This window comes from Galendromus occidentalis, unplaced genomic scaffold (assembly GCF_000255335.2).
Source record: "Galendromus occidentalis unplaced genomic scaffold, Mocc_1.1 scf7180000077464, whole genome shotgun sequence".
NCBI lineage: Eukaryota > Metazoa > Arthropoda > Arachnida > Mesostigmata > Phytoseiidae > Galendromus > Galendromus occidentalis.
The window spans coordinates 484,747-503,831 of record NW_003805452.1 but is presented as its reverse complement, the minus strand read 5'-3'; the positions used below and the strand labels follow the sequence as shown (position 1 = coordinate 503,831).

The 19,085-nt window shown below is 51.5% G+C and overlaps 2 protein-coding genes and 1 pseudogene across 2 annotated transcripts; 2 read left to right on the top strand and 1 right to left on the bottom strand.

The window, feature by feature from the left end:
* The first annotated feature begins 743 nt into the window (after positions 1 to 743).
* On the top strand, positions 744 to 4,135 carry LOC100898847 (V-type proton ATPase 116 kDa subunit a). The gene is made up of 4 exons (XM_003744294.2): positions 744 to 1,146; positions 1,236 to 1,346; positions 1,484 to 1,653; positions 1,808 to 4,135. Exons 1-4 carry the CDS (start codon positions 811 to 813, stop codon positions 3,969 to 3,971), a joined length of 2,781 nt encoding a protein of 926 aa, XP_003744342.1. The 5' UTR covers positions 744 to 810; the 3' UTR covers positions 3,972 to 4,135.
* A 1,172-nt stretch (positions 4,136 to 5,307) lies between these two features.
* LOC100898703 (trypsin-7) lies at positions 5,308 to 7,256 on the top strand. Its single transcript, XM_003744293.1, has 5 exons — positions 5,308 to 5,562; positions 5,729 to 5,956; positions 6,333 to 6,523; positions 6,638 to 6,840; positions 7,022 to 7,256. Exons 1-5 carry the CDS (start codon positions 5,407 to 5,409, stop codon positions 7,153 to 7,155), a joined length of 912 nt encoding a protein of 303 aa, XP_003744341.1. The 5' UTR covers positions 5,308 to 5,406; the 3' UTR covers positions 7,156 to 7,256.
* Positions 7,257 to 14,394: 7,138 nt separating this feature from the next.
* The window catches only part of LOC100905486 (uncharacterized), a 225,782-nt pseudogene continuing 221,091 nt past the window's right edge, over positions 14,395 to 19,085 (bottom strand).

Below are 19,085 nucleotides of genomic sequence, written 5' to 3'. Positions count from 1 at the left end.
ATATCGGTCTTCATCTAGGCCGATTCTGCTCCCACCGGGGTTTCATCATGAAGTTTCCGGATGGGCTCTGCGCCTAAACCGAGGGTTAGTCGAGAGCGTCGAGCCTTTCTTGCCTCCGCAGAATGAGCCGTAGCTTCAAGTCCGCAGCTTTCCGGACGCCAAGATGGCTCGACACAATGATGCCATGTGGTATGTTTCTCGGGTACAATAGGGAGAAGTTTCGAGGCAAACGATGCTCAGAGCGCCGAAAATCAACTCTGATTTCGTGACGCGGAACGACTCATCGTCCTACGCTGTAATAGGATACGAGAGGCCACTTGAACATCTCTGGATGTATCGAACACATCCGCAGCATTTTTTCCCTCGATTCCCGCGGAAATTTTTTTCCCTCGATTCTCCAGCCGGATCCTAGTCTAAAGTCACCGCTGAGGTCGATCCTGAAATTTCGCTCGACGGGAGGCCTGAACACTCATATATTATCCATCGAAACCAAGGGATGATGGACCCCTAAGGAGAATCAAATTCATCGTTCCCATCGGAAGCATCGCCTGCATGGGGGTGGGGAACTTCCTAATCCAGGAAAAGCGCATTCCCCTTCTATTGGAGATCTGGCATTGTTCAACGCTGCGTCGGTTTCTCGCCTCTAATGGTGATTTATCACGGGCTTTTAAGCCCCGCTTACCTCGGGACGCGTCCCGTGATCACTCGATTCTCTCGGAGACAGCACCGAACAGCTCATTCGGCGTCGCTAGGTTGCCGGGTAGACTATCGTGTTCCCTGAAGCAGACATCGAAACTTCGGGGCTTCAAGATGCCGCGGTCGCTTTTCCGAAGCGAACCGATGGAAAGATGTCAGTTGTTCCTTCAGAGCGAGGCCGCTTTTCAATGCATAGCGGAGCTCGGGGAACTCGGCAGAGTTCAGTTCGACGATTTGAATTCAGAAGTGAACGCGTTCCAGCGGAAGTTCGTGAACGATGTCCGTCGCTGTGAGGAAATGCAGAGGCTCCTGACCTACGTGGAGAAAGAGATCATCCGGGAAGATTTCGTCAAGCTTGAACCCGAAGATCCCAGCGTAGAAACTCCCTTACCGAAGGATATGATCGATATGGAGACGATGTTCCAGAAAATAGAGGAAGAACTCCGCCAGGTACTCTCTACCCTTCGCCGGAGGCGAATCAGCCTCGAACATCCAAGTTCCTCAATCCATTCGAGCTGTCACGAATGAGTTCTTCGCAGGTGAACGACAATGTCGACGAGATGACCCGGAATTACGTGCAGCTCGCTGAGCTCAAACATGTCCTCCGATCGGTCGACGAGTTCTTCGAGAGCCGACACGGTCAAGAAGAGGTCAGTCCGATTCCCCATCGTCAGAAAACAGCGGCGGAGCTCGGAATTGAGATGACGTCATCCCTCGATGATTTGGCGCTTTTCGTCCCTCGCGGCGCAGGTGCAAAGATATCTGACGATTAGTTTCTACATCTCAGGCTGCAGTCTTCCCGGGAGGCGTGCAAGAGATCGATCCATCGGGAGCGGGAGTTCCTCAAGAAGATCCGAAATCGGCGTCGGAGTCAGAAGCGGGGTCGTCGAAAGGGGAGGGATCGGAGAACGGCTCAGTCCTGAAGAAGGGTGCTCAAGCTGAGCAAGAAAATCTAGGGTGAGCTGATCGAATCCTTGGAAGCCGAAATAGTCTTTCCTGGAAAAAAGTTCTAGAGAATCCAGAATAATTCCCCTTGAATCTCTCATCAACTCATACCCCGAATTCTCCCACCTCATCGTCATATGAACTGATTCTCGATTATTCCGCGCAGATTCTTCGCTGGCACCATACCGGTCACTAGATTCCAAGCTTTTGAACGTCTCCTGTGGCGAGTAGGTCGAGGGATCATCTTCTGCCACCAGATTTTCATCGACGAGCCGATGACTGACGTCGATGGCAATTCCGTGCGCAAGTCGGTCTTCATCGTTTTCTTCCCCGGAGAGCAGCTGAAGCAGCGAGTGAGGAAGATCTGCGATGCCTTTCACGCGAACATTTACCCCTGTCCCGCATCGGCAGAGGGACGTCGCGAGGCCGCTATCGGGGTCCTGCAGAGAATCGAGGACATGAAACACGTATTCAACGGTTCCCGAGACCATCGCATGAAAGTTCTGGCGAACGCCGCGAGGAATATCCGCTCATGGAGGGTACAGCTGTCGAAAATGAAAGCCGTCTTCCATATAATGAACATGCTGAACGTCGACGTCACCCAGAAGTGTCTCATCGGGGAATGTTGGATCCCTGAACACGACATGGTGAAGGTTCAGGCGGCTCTCCGCAGAGGAACAGAGGCTGCGGGGAGCAGTTTCCCGTGCATCATCAATCGGATCGAGACCAGAGCCTGCCCCCCGACCTTCTATAAGACGAACAGATTCACCGACGGGTTCCAAGCAATCGTCAACGCGTACGGTGTCGGAAGCTACGGAGAACTTAACCCAGCCCCATACGCTATCATAACGTTCCCATTCCTGTTCGCCGTCATGTTCGGGGACGCCGGTCATGGCGTGATCATGGCTGCGGTTGCTCTGGCCCTGATCGCCTACGAGGGAAGTTTGAGCAAAAACCGTGACGAGATCGTTTCAACATTCTTCGGAGGTCGCTATCTCATCTTGCTGATGGGAATCTTCTCCATCTACACTGGACTGATCTACAACGACGTCTTCTCGAAGCCGATGAACATTTTCGGCTCGTCATGGACACTGAAATGGGATGGCGACGCCGTCCCTGTTTTCAACAAGAGCATTCAGGTTCCCATCGACCAACACACGAAAACCTACCCCTTCGGCGTGGATCCGATCTGGGCTCTAACGAAGAACAAGATCACGTTCACGAATTCCTACAAGATGAAAATGGCTGTCATTCTCGGACTACTCCAGATGTCGTTCGGTACGTTCTTGAGTCTGGCGAACGCCTTATACTTCAAAGATCGAACGAAACTGCCCCCGCCACGAAGCAACGGCGAACGTTTCCTTCGAAGAACCCTCAACGTCTGGGCTCAGTTCGTCCCGGAAATTTTGTTCCTGCTTTCTCTTTTCGGCTATCTGGTCTTCATGATCTTCTACAAGTGGTCTCTCCCATTCGGAAATCCCGATTACGCATCGGAGGACGAGACATTGCGAGGAGCCGGCTGCTCCCGCAGTTTATTGATGCTCTTCATAAACTTGTTCTTACCTCCCGCTCCGAACGCGCAGTGCTACGTCTCCAAACTCTACGCAGCAGCTCCATTCGTCGAGAAAATCATCTTGATCGTCGCTCTCCTCGCGGTGCCATGGCTGCTTCTGGCGAAGCCTCTGTATCTGATGTACTTGAACAAACTTCATTCGACTCCGCTGCCCCCCGATTTCGTACCGATTGTCGCGGAGGAGGAACGGAACGAAAACGCCGAGGACAGCGCGAGCTCGAGCTCGACTAGTAGCCGCCGCAAGAAGTCGACCGTGTCGATGCACACCCTGAAGGCCGGTAACGGCTTACACAACGTAGATCTGGACGAGCGCAGCGTTCAGGACGTCGATCCGGAGGAAGAACGTGAACCATTCGATCTCGGCGATGTGTTCATCCATCAGATCATTCACACCATCGAGTACTGTCTCGGTGCAGTTTCGAATACGGCTTCCTACTTGCGTCTCTGGGCTCTATCGCTCGCTCACGCGCAACTCTCTGAAGTACTTTGGTCCATGTTGTTCGCCTCGAGTCTCTTCGGAGATCCCGGAACCGGTGAGATAGTGAACACGATAATGAGCTCCGTCAAAATCTTCCTTTTCTGGTTCCCGTGGGCATTCTTGACCCTCGCGATCCTTTTAGTAATGGAGGGTCTCTCAGCTTTCCTTCATGCGCTTCGTCTTCACTGGGTTGAGTTCATGAACAAGTTCTTCAGCGGAGAAGGCTATCTCTTCACTCCGTTCGACTTCAGAGAAGTCACGTACACCTTGGACGAGTGAAAATCTCTGAGTGGAAATATCCTCGGACGCATAGAGAGATATCCGACCAGATTGAGGATTGACAAAGTATTCATAGCAAAATTATCGTCGCGTCTCATTTCTTCAATGATTATGATAACAAACTGCTATTCGTGATCAACTGATATGAGCTATACATTTGAGTTCTGGAATGTCGTTGGTCCTTATTCGAGTCTCAATAGGAAACCAGGACTGTCTCGTCTGGAGACGCCCCTTGCGATAGCCACGATCCTTGTTGACCCTGAGATACTCTGCTCCGATTCCAACATCTTCGGCGTCATTGAAGGCAAGATTGATCACTGAGAGCTCGAGTGAATTTCGAGTGTCGAGCCACGAGGCTTGGGGGGAGGGGAATGGCTTCGGTCGCGTCGACTCGCTCACGATGACAATATTCCTATTCCTGGCGTGCGATGCCGCGGTCGATAGGCACGGACGCGTGCTGATTGGTGGGACCGATGTCGAGGAAGAGAACTCGATATCGAGCGTTCCTGCCGCAAGCTTCGACGACCAGCTCTGGGAGCATTGCAAGCTAATCGCAGGCCCAAGGCCGCAGTTGCGAATGTCGGATTGAGAGTGTGAATGGCTCCGACGGATAGTCCATCTTTGGCTTGACAGCTCCCATGATGATCTCTTTCACCGGAGTTTAGAGTTTCAGAGAAGTTTAAAAGCGAAAAGGTGCTTCTCATCGGCAATACGATGGATAACTACATCTCAGAGAACGGATATCGGAGTCCTCGCTGAGATTCCGCAAGGCTTCTCGCTAAGGTCTCGCAAGACGTCTGTCTGATCAGCGAGGTCAAAATCGGTAGATGAACGAAGTCCTTCAGCGGTTAGGAGCCTCTGTGAAGCCGCGTTTCTCCTCAATCACGGTCCCTCGGAGGAAGCATATCCCGAACTGCAGATATATGCGCATGGATTCCTAAAGCTCTGAAATAGCTCGGCCGCCAGAAGCTCAGCGACATCCATTCATGTCATCATTGGCACACATGAAGGCATGCATGGGGGCTGAAAAGTGAACAGGTGATGCCCAAGCTCCGAGACTCCAGAAGCTTCGTCTCACAACAGATGTTCAGCTATAATCAATGAATCCATTCATCAACAAGATTGGAATTATCGGTGATTGAGACTACCGACGGCTGCGAGCAACTCGGGCTTTCGAAGGCCATCGTCTTCCGGGAGCCTATCGGCTGGTGAGCATTCAAATCCCAAAGGATCAGGGTGGCCGTGCTGTGACGCAAATGGTCCGGCGACCCGTAATTCAGGCTCCCCGAGGAATCTCTTGCCAATTTTCGCTACGGCCGAGCCGAACGTGCAGACTGTAGATTAGGATACAGCCAGTCGAGATAAATCCAGTCAGCCATAGTTTAAAAGAAGGGGCAAACTTCGATAAGCCTCATTCGGTCGAGTCAAGGCAACAATGAGGTTCGAGATGCTCCTGGCTGGTGTCGTTGCTCTATTCGCGCTCAGTGATGCCCAATCTTGCGGTAGACACGTGGACGATTACTTCGGGAACGACGCCTACATTATTGGTGGTGCGGACGTGAAATTCGCCGACTCGATCGTATCGTTCCAGGTATGGAGTCATCAGGGACCTGTTCCTCAGCAGTACATACAGCGCTTAGGCGAGAGCGAGCTCTGAAGCCATGAGATCTCTCCATAGGGACGAATGTCAGATTCGAATACCTACATAGATGTTCAAGGCTCTGGTCATCTTCTTCCAAATGGTTGCTGCTTCCCAGGTTTTCAAAAGCGACGAATGGTGGAACGATCACGAATGGAAACACGTCTGCGGTGGCACTCTCTTGAACAGCCGATGGGTCCTCACGGCAGCGCATTGTGTCAAGGAGTTCCGCGATTGGGGAACTGCGCGAGTTTCATTCGGGAGCTCGAGCCTGAGTGATTCCAAGTGGATCAAAGTCCGTCGCGCGATCGAGTATCCCGTTGCTGACAAAACACAGAAATATCAGGTAAGCTCCATGAGCATTTCTGGGGTGAAGCGTCCAGCTGAGCTCATATCAATATTTTCACTTTGGTGCCTACTCTCGGGGATCCGTCACGATGATTATTATCCAACCGTGGAGCGTGAACCCAGCTAATACGGGTGGAGTTCAGCTCCAGCTGAGATGTCAGAACATAGAAAAGTCCAGCGGTCGTCGCAGTGCAAGCCTGATTGCGTATTTCCGGGATATTTACCTGGCCGCGTTCAGACCGAGTTGCGAAAAAGTTCTCGCATTGCTCCATATCGGCTGCTTTTGGTGGTCCTTGAATTTGACTTTCCACCCTCCATCGCTTCGTATCGACCGAAACCAACGGAAGTGACTCTCTCGATGCTTTCGATTCCAGAACGACGTAGCCCTAATCGAACTACAGAAGGATATTCCATTCTCCGATGATCTTTCCCCGGCCTGCTTGAAGGGCCCGAGCACGAACATAATAGAGTATGAAACATGCGTTACCTTGGGATGGGGCAGAATCGAGGAATTCTCCGATCTATCGGATGATCTGAAAGTCGTCCACGTCAATATGATAAACCGGTGAGTTCTTAGCTTCTCCCTATTATTTTCGCGCCGTCGGGTAACTGCCTGTCCAGAATGTGCACCAACGACCAGCCTAGCAAGGGGTGCGACTCTTATTCGTTTTCATTGCAGCCAGCAATGCATGAGAGCTTTCAGAAACCTGAACGGTGTTCGAATAACCTCCAACCACATCTGTGCTGGACGCTTAGGCGAACGAGGAAGAGGCATTTGCCAGGGTGACTTGGGTGGACCTCTGTTCTGCAGGACTGATGACGGCATCAGATTGGTGGGAGTCGCAACCAACGGAGCCACGTGCGGCAGCCCTCAGCATCCAGGTGATTCCTCGCCCTACGACGAAAATGCTAATTATCCTATCGAATCGGCGATTGGGTGTCATCACATGCAGTGGCTCGCCGGTTGGAGCGAGCGGAATCGGGGGATCATTCCATCCAGAGCTTACGGGCTCCAAGTGCCTCTGCTCGGTCGATTGACGATGTCTCATCCCTCTAAAACCAGGTATCTACGTCAGTGTCGACTCCGCCTTCGACTGGATTCGACAAACGACTGGCGACTCTACAATCGGAAATCTCACGGAATCCTCGTCATACTCCACGAGTGGAAGCCATCAAAATACTGGAGTGCCTCAGTGAAGCAGTCGAGTCTGTTCGATTCTCTGTCAGAGAGTCTGTCAGCCGGAAACTTTTCTTTTCTGATCACCTTACAGAACAATATAATCGACAGGATGACCCTACCCCGCTTCTTTCCTTATTCTCTTACGCCCGGGGGGCGAATCGCGAGACGGTAGCGAGTCCTCCGTACAGCCCGCCTTTCTCGAGTCGCTTCCGGGGAACTCCTCGAACCAGAAAGTGAGCTGTCCTCGATTTCAGCGAATACCGAAACAATGTTAGAAGCTCGAAGGCCGGAGCCCAAGGAATCATATAAGGATTCTCGAGCTCAAGAATAGCGGGTCGAGGAAAAGCAAGCTGAGACCTTCGATGCCATGCTCGCAGATCAATCCCTCTCGGCAAAGGTGAGGCTTCCCAGGTTAGTTGCGGATCCATGGAGGGGACGCGGTCGGGGTACCCTCGAGACTTCCGACTTTCCATACTCCCCATGTTATAGCAGGACCCAGGTATCGATCCACTCCTCCCTCGATGCATCGACAGCCACCCCCCTTGGAGGACTCCAGGATCCGCTCCTGCCCATGGTAGACTAAATCGGGCACCTCACCGATTCAGCATACCATGGGAAGCCTCATCCATCTCTCATCGATTCGATGATAAGACATCAGAAGCCCGCTTCCCAAATGCCCGACTTCCAAATGGCTTCTCTCAGGGTTGCAGGGCTCAGATCGCCTCACAATGTCGTGATTTGTCAATCATCACTGAACCTAAGCTCTCACTAATCAGGCATCAGAGGGGATAGCCTTCACGGCTACTCGACGCACGTCGAGTCGGGTATGTCAGGAGCAGTTGAGCCGTCGTATGACATTAAGGGTAACCCCGGAGAACTCGGGAGGATGTCGGAGGATCGAAAATCATCCCCCTCCTGATTTCTTCGGAACGTCCTTGATCGTAACTCAGTCGTTACCTCCAATTGTGATCTGCTGCTCGAGGTCGATACCCCACCATGAGCCCTCCTCAGTCTTGGGTCATCCGCGCCTCAATGGAACTGTGGTTTCGAAATTTCGAATCTTCTGCGCCCAAGCATCTCATCGGGACCCCCCAGATGTGTCTCAAAAGAGCAAATCGATGACCTATTGCTTATATTCTCTGGAGAGGAACCTCAATTATCAGATTCGGATCGAAAGGAGTTCTCAACCCATCTCTGACAGCGATCTTCCTCACCCAATCATTCTCATTTCGAACTCAAGCTGCGACGGAAGGCTCGCGTAGGGCGACTCCTCATTCATCACGAGAGACTATGTGTACGCGAGATCAGGGTCTACCGAGGCACCGAGGGGACCCGACGTGCCATCTCATAATCCGCCCTCCGAATATCCGCCCCATGGCGTTGGATCAAATAAATCGATAAGGGAGAGGACTCAATGCCAGAGATTATTATAGGCTTCGCTTGAAAACGACGCAAGCCCACCCATGAAACATCCATCGGGAAATCGAAAGTTTAAGGGATCTCATGACTCATGAAACATCAATCGGGGACTCACAAGTCTGCAGGTCTGAAGGACCTCCGTAGGGATGTTTGCGCGAACGAAAAATTCCGCGGAAAAAGTTTTCTGGAGGCGCTCCATATGTAGGAGTAGCTGAGCCTTAGATAGAGTGACCTTCTCTAGGAGAGTCGCCGTGGGAAGATATTCACCGAGATACTGTGTGTACTTGGGCAGACGATTTTCGTTATTCACGAAAATATTCTCCCGCCCCTGGATTTGCGCAGTCGCTGTCTCATAGCCTGCTGCTCTCAATGCCTCGATCCAGTGCTTACGGCACACTTTGCTCTCAGGTGAGCTCTCCGGTTGACAGAATCTCTGGCGGGAGAGACGCCCTCCTTCGAAGACTCGACGATAGGAGAACGTGAATGGATACGTGGATGGATTCAAACTACCGCGAGGAAGCTTCTTCCCTCAAAACCCGAGACTTCGGGTTCGACGAAGCAGATCGTCCTCATGAGCCCTCGCACGAGCTCTCTATCCACAATCATCCCGCGGATGTCCTCGTATTTGAGCGGGCTCTCTTGGGAGAGAAATTTTCAAAACTCGTGTGTCATGAGCTTTAATTCTTATGGCGCCCGCGAACACTATATAGCACGCTAACAGCTCTGTCATAGCGTTAACTATAAAAAATACGTTATGTCGTAAACGAACTCTTCAGAGTTTTTCCCAGGTTTTTTACGGCCTCAGAAGGCTGCGACTCGCCCTCTTTGAAGCCGCCTGTCCGTCGTCGCTCTCGACTTGAATTATTGGAGGGTCGTGGGGGACTCTTTCCTCTGTTTTATGACGTGTGTGAGTCCAAAGAGGGGGCTCTGCGGGAAGTCCTCTCGTATCTCTCTCACGTAAGAACACATCGCAGGTTGTTCAGATTTCAAGACTTGGGAGTTTTGCAACTCTCTGTAATAAAGGGAGAATCTAGTGAAGCAGCAGTCGCGAAGACGAAACCGCGGGCTTCTGGGAAAAATACTGGAATGTACCCAGTAGGAATTACTCCTGCGACAGTGGACTGGCCCAGGTTCTGGAAGCCTCTGTGGATGCTTGAATATCTGGAAAGATAATCTCGACGTTTCTCGCGCTGTGGAAGTCTGGAAGGATGCGCTTGAAAAATGGGATTGATCGACCCTCCCCCTCACGAGACATTGTTGACGAACGGCTAGATCGGAGCCCGTGACCGCTACCTACTTGACAGCCCTCGTCAACTCATCAGATTCCATTCTTGCTGGATCAGTCAGGAGGGTGACATTTGTCTCCGAGCCGTCTCACTCGGATTTCGAGTACAATCCGATAATCGAAGCTTTCGAATGAGTCCAGAAGACGGGAGGGGCTTCTCTCCTCCTGTGGGAAGTTGAGAGGCATGTTCCCTGATTCTTATGCTTCATACTGTGTGTTTCGTCACATTCGTCTGTTACCCCCCTCAATCGGTTACATCCATTCTCCCCCTGCAAGGACAAGTAAGCTGAGCTTGTCGGGCGTGGTACTTCCGTGAATTTCACCGCTGAGGGTACACGAGGAAGAATAAAGAAGCTTCGCAGACATACGAAATGGCTATGCACCTGTGTTTACAAGTATAGCCGAGAAGCTCGATGAAAGTCACCGAGCGCGTCCTGCTCCCGGCGGTCACAGGGTCACAGACTGACTTTGCTCTGATTTTCCTCTCTCCGAAGTCCGATACACGAGGCCCCTCGCCATGCGAGGAAACGGAGACCGATCAGATCGGCCGGGACTTCCCGCGGGGAAGTGATCTTCTACTGGAACGGCGCATTGCGATCACGTTGCGAACCTTCTAGATTTATCGTACAGCTGAGAGTAAATCCGCTGGGAATCCGAGATCCGGAAGATGAAATCTTTCACTCAATCGCAGGGATGCAGGCGTCGCGACGGCTCGTCTGGTAGGATCCACATTCATCATCCTTTCACCGGCTGATTTGGATTGTGATAAGTTCATTTGTCGGAAGTTGGAAGCCTTCGATCCAAGCGAGGTCAGAACATCGAGGAACCAAGACTAGGCTAGCCCTGACTCAAGGGCGATTCCGGGACAGAGCGATTCCGGGACATCTCGTCGCGACCCTTTTGAGCGAGCACGGAAAAATAAGCAAAACTTTTTGAACAGGCTCCGGATCTGGGAGTCTCCTCTGGTCGCATCCCTCCGAGGGAGGTCTTCGGGTGAGAAACTTATACACAGAATCTCGGGGCCACAAATCTCTCTGCTCCTCGACTATTTGCTGATCATAGCGTGGAACCCAAGTTCGTGGAAACGGACTGGCCGTGAATATGTCGGAAGAGAAAACATATAATTGGAAAACGAAATGAGTGACAAGAACTCCTCAGAAATGCGTATCATCGAGATCGATTCAGCTGACTGAGTTGTCTCGTCGTCCTGCTCGACCGATGATGACCTGTCAAAGTTCGTCTGAACGACTTCGACTCGCGATCCGGAGTCTGATCCTGAGCTGGACGATTGAAGCGCTGATTGTGTTTTGTGTGGGGGCGACGTCTCATCCGCGTCAGCGATGCTCGAAGCCGGACAAAACTCGATCGATTTTTCTCCGGACACGTACACGATCCTCGCTGTACCATTGGATGAGATCTACGTTTTAGCCATTCGACGGGACCTGCCGGTACCATTCACCCCACGGTCGGGGAGTTCTTTTCTGCCATTGAAACCGCAGTTTCTGTAATCGCCTACCTCCAGCTAATTTGGCTAATGCTAAAATCTTCCTAGCCTTTGAAAAATGGCACTCATTTCTCCTGCGAAGGGTTGGGATGACCTCGAGTGGAGAACCCGGAAAGATTCGGATCTCGCAATCGTATGACTCCAGACTACCTTCTACCTCTACCTCTTCCACGGTGTATCCGCAAGTCGGTTGAGGGAAGACGCCCAATTATGCGGACGGACACTTCGACGCTCCGATCTCGCTCTCCGAAACAGTTCTCGCCTGCTCTTGCATGCGGAGTATTCGATTATTAAGCGATGCTCTGCGGGTGGAGAGAAATGTGGAAGTCCCTCGGCTGTTTGATGACGAAATCGAGGAGCTCAAGGGCGCCGTGCCGTCATGAGGATCTGCATGGCGAGCACTCGGCGAATGAGGTACCTATTTAGTTTGTTTTTCCGAGGGCGGAAGAGAATCTCACGGAGCGCATCCTCCTTAGCGAGGAGACGCCGCGAGAGAAAAGACCTTCATTCGTTTGCTGTTCTTAGCCCGACGGTCCGAGTTCGCCGTATCCTTCCTCATCACCTCCAGTCCGCTCCGCTGCATTACAGAGGACAGCCTCTGTAATTATTTCTCGGAGGTCCTCAAGAGGAACGGCAAGGACGACTAGCACGGTCGAGAACAGGATGTACACACGAGCAGAAAGAGTGACACGTGCTGACACAGTACTCGTCTCAGCGGCAGTATACGCTGGAGGCGAGCGAACACGGCGCCGGACCTGGGCGCGCAAGTGGAGTGATACACAGGAACAGCACCTAACAACAGCTGATTCGCTCTCTAGAAGAGGTCCTGACGGAAGAGAGCGCACCGTCCTGTTCAAAGGGGACAGGTTGTTGGCTACAGCAGAGGAGACTTGCGAAACATCTTCCCTGTTCTGATGTCGTACAGTCAGTGACACATGGAGAATATTTAAGGCGAAAATCAAGAAATAAGCTTGAGATTCCCGATTCTACAAAGACGATTCGTATTTTGATCCGAGAACCCCGAGTTCCAGACTGGAAGCCGGGAGTCGATCTCCACAGGGTCTTCTTCGAAACCCGCTCGGGGTAGAATGAGCTGTCGCGCTTTCGAACCATAATAATCTCAGCGAAGAGATTCTGTGGAGTCGGCGGCGGGATTCGGATGCAAACGAATCCGACAATGTCAAAGAGTACAGGAGCATTTGAGCTTGATACGCTCCGTGGAAACTTGGCGGTCGATTCGTGCTGAAATTCCCAGCCCATAATCCCAGGATTGACGGTTCATCGAGCTACGGTGACGGGTACATGGATCGATCCATCATCCCCGTGATAATTCTTGATGAAGACGACGAGGACTGATCTGTCGCTCGTCGTCCGCAGCGGAAGGAATGCCCCTTGTTGCCGCAACCCATTACTGGCTGAAGCGTGTGGATCGGCTCTGGGGAATCCTTAAGGTCGTGGAGAAAGAAATCCCCTCTACCTCCCCCACTCCGCACTAATCCAGCTTGAGGCGAGCTTGGCAGAGAAATTTATCGCTCCTCCAGGAAGGCATCGCTGTCAGGGATTCTGTTCCACTAGTCTGGATCATTCCTCGAAAGGAGTGTCGACATTTGCCTCCAAGATCTCGGAGATTTCATGCTTCGAGCTGAGCTCACCGATAGAATGAAATATCCGAGTTGCTCCTGAGTAAGGGTCAACATGCGGGACCGAAGACTTCCGCCCGTCACGTTTTTAATTTTACGCGGGATAGATGATTGTCGGGACAACATAGAAAATGTCGCCATGAGCCACCCTCGCTTACAGAGATGTGGGGGGCGCGCCGTGTGGGCCTGTGCGTTTCTCGGTGGACGCTCACCGAGTTGATCCTCGAGCTTGAACAGCGAGGAGAGCAGAGCAGCTAAAAGAGCGGTGAACAACCTTTGGGGAAAAAACGGACTCTGAAACTACTACTTCTGCTGTCGCTCTGGAAACTGCGTCACTGGTCTCGGACTGGTCTCATATCGCCGGGTGGAGAGTGATCCTCGACCGACGCAGCTCGAGCTTTTTTGACAACGTCAGACCCCGTGAACAGCCGGGCAACACAAGTCGATTGTACGGTGAGCATGTGGAAGTGACCCATAAAAATGAAAGTGTTATCTCGTTCACGGAACCATGTTTTTGTAGGTCAGGGCTCTGCACCGAGCTACGTGTTCTTCTTACCACCGAAACTCTTCCGAATCCCACTACAGCAGCATCTCAGACTCGACTCGCGTTGGTTAGCCGGACTCTGAGGGGCAGATTCCCGAGCTATCCCAGCTCGGTGTTTCATGGGGGAGGACGGTTGCTGTCAACGTTCATGAGGACTCATATCCTCCAGCGAAGGGAAGAATGTAGAATCACGGACTTATTTTCCTCGCTGTCAAGTTCCAGCTCAGTTTATTAGAAAAATACATTTCTCTCTGTAAAAATAGCTCCGACTGTGGCCTAATTTCAGAAAGTATCTTTCGCATCGCAATGAACATATGTATGTTGGTTGTCATTTTGGTTTTGTCGACGATTGGGTCGGAAACCGGGCCGGAGCCGTATTTCTGATCGGGTTCAGTATCTTCACACCTATATACTCTGGCCACCGCGCCAGGAGCGCTTCAAGTCAACCGGTCGCTTTGATGAACACGCTCTAAACATTTACACGTTAATCCAAACATTGTTGTTTCATTGTTCTGCTCGCTTTAGATCCGAAAACATCGAATAAAAGGTCGCCGATCCCATCCGTACCTGCCTTCCGAGATTATACACTGGCGAAGGTCAGAGCCACAACGGTGTCTCCAAAATGGAAAAGTCCAAGAGGTTTGAACACTTTTTATACTCTGCTTGGAATCGGAGCGGTAAGGGGGGGGTATTCGAAGAGAGATAATGGCTCTCCAAGTTTCTGTCAGGGAAAATGGTGAGAAGCATTTCCCAAGGAGTTCCAACCGGTTCCGTCTAGGTGATCCTACCCTCCGGAGGAGCTTGGAGTCACGAAGAAACGTTCTCAACTTTGGCGGATCTTTTGATTTTTGAGCTACCGGTACAGTGTGATGAGTCAACAACTTGCGCATTATTTACGTAGAAGTCAATTGAATCTAATCCACTTCGCTTCTAACTTCTTGTTCCATGGAAAGAATGAAATAAGAATTCTAATTGCAATCTGTACAGCATTTACATCACCGAAGCCGCGGACGTCTCATTTTCATCCTGGAATTCATTGACTCATTTATGCATTCATTGGCCAGACATTGATGGCATTCTTCGAATCGTTCGCGACCGCTTCCACGCACGTCGGCTCGATCTGATCCCCTGTCCCCCATGTCTGCTCGGGGCCTGTGTGTCTCCTTGCAGATATTTTTCATTTAGCAGCTAATCTGTAAGTATCACATTTGTGTTTCATGATAACATTCCAGAGCCTGTAGTTATAGCCCGGTTGTCTGGATCCAGTTGAGCATCGCGGGATCCTGTTTCGGATAGACCACATGAAGCTGACCACTGCCTTCTTGGAAGGGCTGAAACAGTAGAATACCGGAATCGATTGAGTTCGGAAACTCGAGGAAATGTTCCTGTCGGTTCTCGGCCAGGATTCTAATGATGACTTCCTCGCTGCCTACCTGCATGTGGTGCGTCATGAGTATTGGGTTCCCTTGCGGAGAATGTAAGGAGGGCATAGGCCCCAACGGACCCAGCGCGGATAATACGGCTGCATCCTCGTCTTCTTCGGAAATCTCAGTCAGTTCACGAGAGCAAACTGCGCCTGGAAATGGGTTGGGATTTCAGTGAATGTTCGCAGTTTCACTTTCCTCTCGGTAGTGTTCGCTGCGTTCTCGGTAATATTGCCCCTGCTGCTTACTCGGCGAGCAGACAGACGAGTGAGCCGGGAGAAAACCAGCCACTAAGAAAACATTGACCTCTGCGCCAATGACTTGTCGGAAGTTTTTATGATCGCGTATCCACCGTCATCAGTGCCGCCCTCTGATAAAAACCTCCTTAGGTGAACTCCACTTCATCTCTTTTTCGAAAGCCAAACGAGAATACATCGAGCCCATCAACGCTGCCGCTCGCCGCCCGGACCGCCTTTGAGCAAGCCGCTCGTGACACACACACATGTAGTGATGAATAGATTGTGACTCCCGACGTTCATAACCACGCTCCGCGAATGACATGACGAGCGACACGACTGTGTCTGCGGAAAATCTTAATCTCCGGGAGCGAATGAGCGAAGCTCAACTTGATCAGCTTGTTTCGATATCGAATTATAATTAGAAGTCCTGAATCACGATGCGCAGGACATGCGCGTCTCTCGGGTCTATCGACTGAGTCACGAAGCCTCCGCATTCCTCTCCGCACCTTTGATTTGCTCATACATCTTTTCATATCATGCGTTGATTCATTCATCAGTCGAGAATCGCATCAAGGCAAAGTCGGCACATATAATAATGATCTATTCGAGCTCCCGGAGGAAACTCGCAATAAATTCAGGGAACTGCGAGTTGTGATTAGGTACCTGTTTTTATGTCTTCCAACTCTAAGTTGTCGAATTCTTCCGCGGGAGTTTGGTTCTCTGGCTCTGGGATGAATAACACAGTTAATCGAGATTCATTCGCAGGGGAAGCATTCCTGCCCATCTTCCCGAAGATGAACAGGGGCTGCTCCGAGATCATGTTCCTGAAGATATCCTTACTCTTGTTCTCTTCAGCGTTGGTAGCCTTCCGTATCCGCATGACAGTGAGCAGAATCACGGGGATAACTAGACAGAGGAGCACGACGATTGCGACAAGCAGGGACAAAGTCAAAGTTCCCGAGATGACCTCAAACGGATGCCCTGCAAGGGTGAATGAAAGTATTTTAAATTATTCAGACTTTAAATTGGAGTGATGTCACGTCTTGTTCCGGTCTTTCTGCTGAGGGAAGCAGCATTATCACAAAGAGACATGGGAGTCGGGAAGGAGTACAGGCACAGTCTGCGGATTTCCGGTAGAACTGGAGTCAGGTTCAATACGTTCATCAGCTCATAGAGCGATTCGTCTCCAACCCGTGACACTGGAAGTTTCATCGACTCCTCCTCCCCACGTTGTTGAGCTCATCATTCACGAATAGCAAAGAAGTAGAGACCGAGATCCAGGAGCAGGACTCATTGCCGGAGGACGATGTCTGACTCTGAGACAGCGGTCAGCATGTCTCGGTGTTTATCGAGAGTTGTCTGTTTGCCCACTGATGCCTCGGAGGGCTGCCGCGAGGCCTCGCCATTCCGCCACCCGATTCGTTGTGGCTGAATGAGGCTTGATCTAGACGAGCTTTCGCCACGGCACAAGATAAAAAAAAAAATCGAAACGACGCGCATTCTCTTCGGCAGATTTTTGTTTCACATAGTTGTCAGCAGCAGCAGCATCATCATCATCATCCTCGCCTGCCGGGGCCATAGCTGCTATATGATCGTACGGTGAGGGAGAAGTGATGATTCGTTTGCTTCTGACCAGAAATAGTTTGACGGTATCCTTCACTCCGAACTCATTCGCATCACGGCCCCTCGTTTCTCTCTCCGGAAGGAGCTCTCACGGAAAGAAAAGCAAATTGCATTTGCATTCCTTACGTTTTGTCGAGAAGCTCTCGTCGCGACTGGGCAAGCCGGAGCACAGCCTTTTTACCGACCTGTTCTGCATGCGAGCCCAGCCTGCCGACATCGCCGGGACAGTTTACTACCTCATAGTGATAGTCGCCGGAGGAATTCCGAGCGTGATGCACCTCGGCGCAACTATCCTGGAAGCTCGAGCGGCCGCAACAGCTGCCGCAGTCAGAGAACCTGCAGCCGTCTCAGGAGTCCTTGCGTAAGGTTGCAATTACGAGCAGGCTTTTCGGAGCCTGAGAGATGTTGCGAAACGAGTTCACAATTCTACCGGCATGTAATGCGAGGAAGCGAGCGATTTTTGCTCCGGAGGAGATCTAGAACGCATGGAGCCGCGTACCTCTTCCAATATAGCGGGGCTCGGCCAGCGATAAATTAGAATTTCGCTCAAATTCAATCCTTTCGACTTTGTATCGAGCGCAATCGAAGCTCATCGAATAGGCACGCTCGAGACCTTGGAGAATGCTTACCCGACTCGGTGAGTTTTCCGACATGCGGCATGACCGGAGACAACAAAGTCATCGCTGTACTACGACCATGGTCGTTCGCCGCCCACACCCTGATCTGGTACTCGGTGGAAGGCGAGAGTCCATCCAGCCAGAAGTCAGCCTGGCCGTTTGAGAAGTTTGCGACCAGAATTCCGCTAGGAATAGCCAGAACTTCCGCAAAGAACTTCTGCAAAAAGGAAAAATAGAGCTTTAAGATTCTATAACAATACTCAGGAATTCTTATTAATAATTATCTAAGCTATCACGTGGTATGTTCCCACGCCTTCTTGCAGTCTTCGCTGTAACCGACTGCAAATGATTCCCAGGAGCCGGCACCGTCGAGAAGAGACCCGTCTCCTGCAGGAACTCTCCCGACCACGGCTTTCGGTCGCTACAGCCCCGCGCCAGGGCCTCAAGCCCGAATTTTCGATGATTCGCGAAAGTGTGCGGGTCTTGTTGGCGTGCCTCGGGATAGCATTGGAGTCTGGACATCACCGGAGCTAGATGGAATTGAGTGAAGCGAGGTGGCCGATCGCTCGGAACTAGCTTGCTGCACAATCCAGTGGGACTCGGACTTCCGATCTTCTAGGGTTCCTCCTAGGAGTGGATTCCAGACCGTGAGGGAATTCATTCGATTGCGTCAAACGTCTTCCGGAAAGTCGCTCTGCTTGCCACGGACCGTTGGCACCGTGGAAGTCATCGATAGGGGATTGTTCCCCCTCACCCTTCCAAGGACTCCGCTCTGTAATCTTGACCGAAGCTCGATCCATAGACAGACACAGATATATTGAGAGTGCAGCTGTAAAATGAACACACCTGCCGCGCCAGAAAAAAACCTCATCCTCAGCCCGAACGTTGAATATAAAAACACCGCATCGCACCGCAACACGCAGGAGAAGATATTGCGGAAGTCTATTTAGAAAAGACGCGTGTTTGAATGGACGCCTTCCTCCCTCCATGTGCGCCTCCTACATCGGGATCGCTCGAGCAAAAACGGGCGGCAGATTTTTTGAAGCCTCCTCTGAATACGTTTGCATCGCTTTCGAAAGAGACGTCGGAACACGAATGAAGCATCCGCAGTATCTCCGCCGGAATCCAAAACCGAGAATTCGAACGAGTGGAGAAGCTAGCCACTCTGAGGCCTACTCTCTTCAATTTCACCAACAGCCTCTCAACGGGCCAATCGTGAGCGACGGAGGGGAGCGTGTAGCGTTTTTAGATAGAGTAGTTTCATTGGGCCCATCGAGGCGTCGCACTTATCAATATGCTATAATGGACACGAGCGGCCGGATCATGATGCCCTTGGGATCGAGAGACAAGGACAGACAGGAGGCAGGTGGTCGACTGTTCGCCTCACAGTCGGCAGACGAGCACCATTGTGGGTGTAATAGACGCACGGCTCGCTAGGTAAAAGGCGAAAGTAGTGGATCTTCCCGTCGGATCCCGTCGTTTCACTTCTCCGAGGGAGGAGGTCTCCCGCCATCCTCTGTCGCCGTTTCTCATTTCCATCGCTTCGCGCTTGCTCAACCAGAAGCAATACTTCGGGCCCGGCACCCGACTCGACTGCTTTGTTCAATGCGCCACGGAGATCGCCAGATAGACCTTCGGCCGATTTCTGTCAT

Bases quoted from the DNA above. Each gene is read 5' to 3' on its own strand.
- LOC100898703 (XM_003744293.1), top strand. From the start codon at position 5,407: ATGAGGTTCGAGATGCTCCTGGCTGGTGTCGTTGCTCTATTCGCGCTC. The intron at 5,563-5,728 runs GTATGGAGTCAT...GCTGCTTCCCAG, and splicing joins ACTCGATCGTATCGTTCCAG to GTTTTCAAAAGCGACGAATG. The intron at 6,841-7,021 runs GTGATTCCTCGC...CTCTAAAACCAG, and splicing joins CGGCAGCCCTCAGCATCCAG to GTATCTACGTCAGTGTCGAC.
- LOC100898847 (XM_003744294.2), top strand. From the start codon at position 811: ATGCCGCGGTCGCTTTTCCGAAGCGAACCGATGGAAAGATGTCAGTTG. The intron at 1,147-1,235 runs GTACTCTCTACC...AGTTCTTCGCAG, and splicing joins TAGAGGAAGAACTCCGCCAG to GTGAACGACAATGTCGACGA. The intron at 1,347-1,483 runs GTCAGTCCGATT...TCTACATCTCAG, and splicing joins GCCGACACGGTCAAGAAGAG to GCTGCAGTCTTCCCGGGAGG.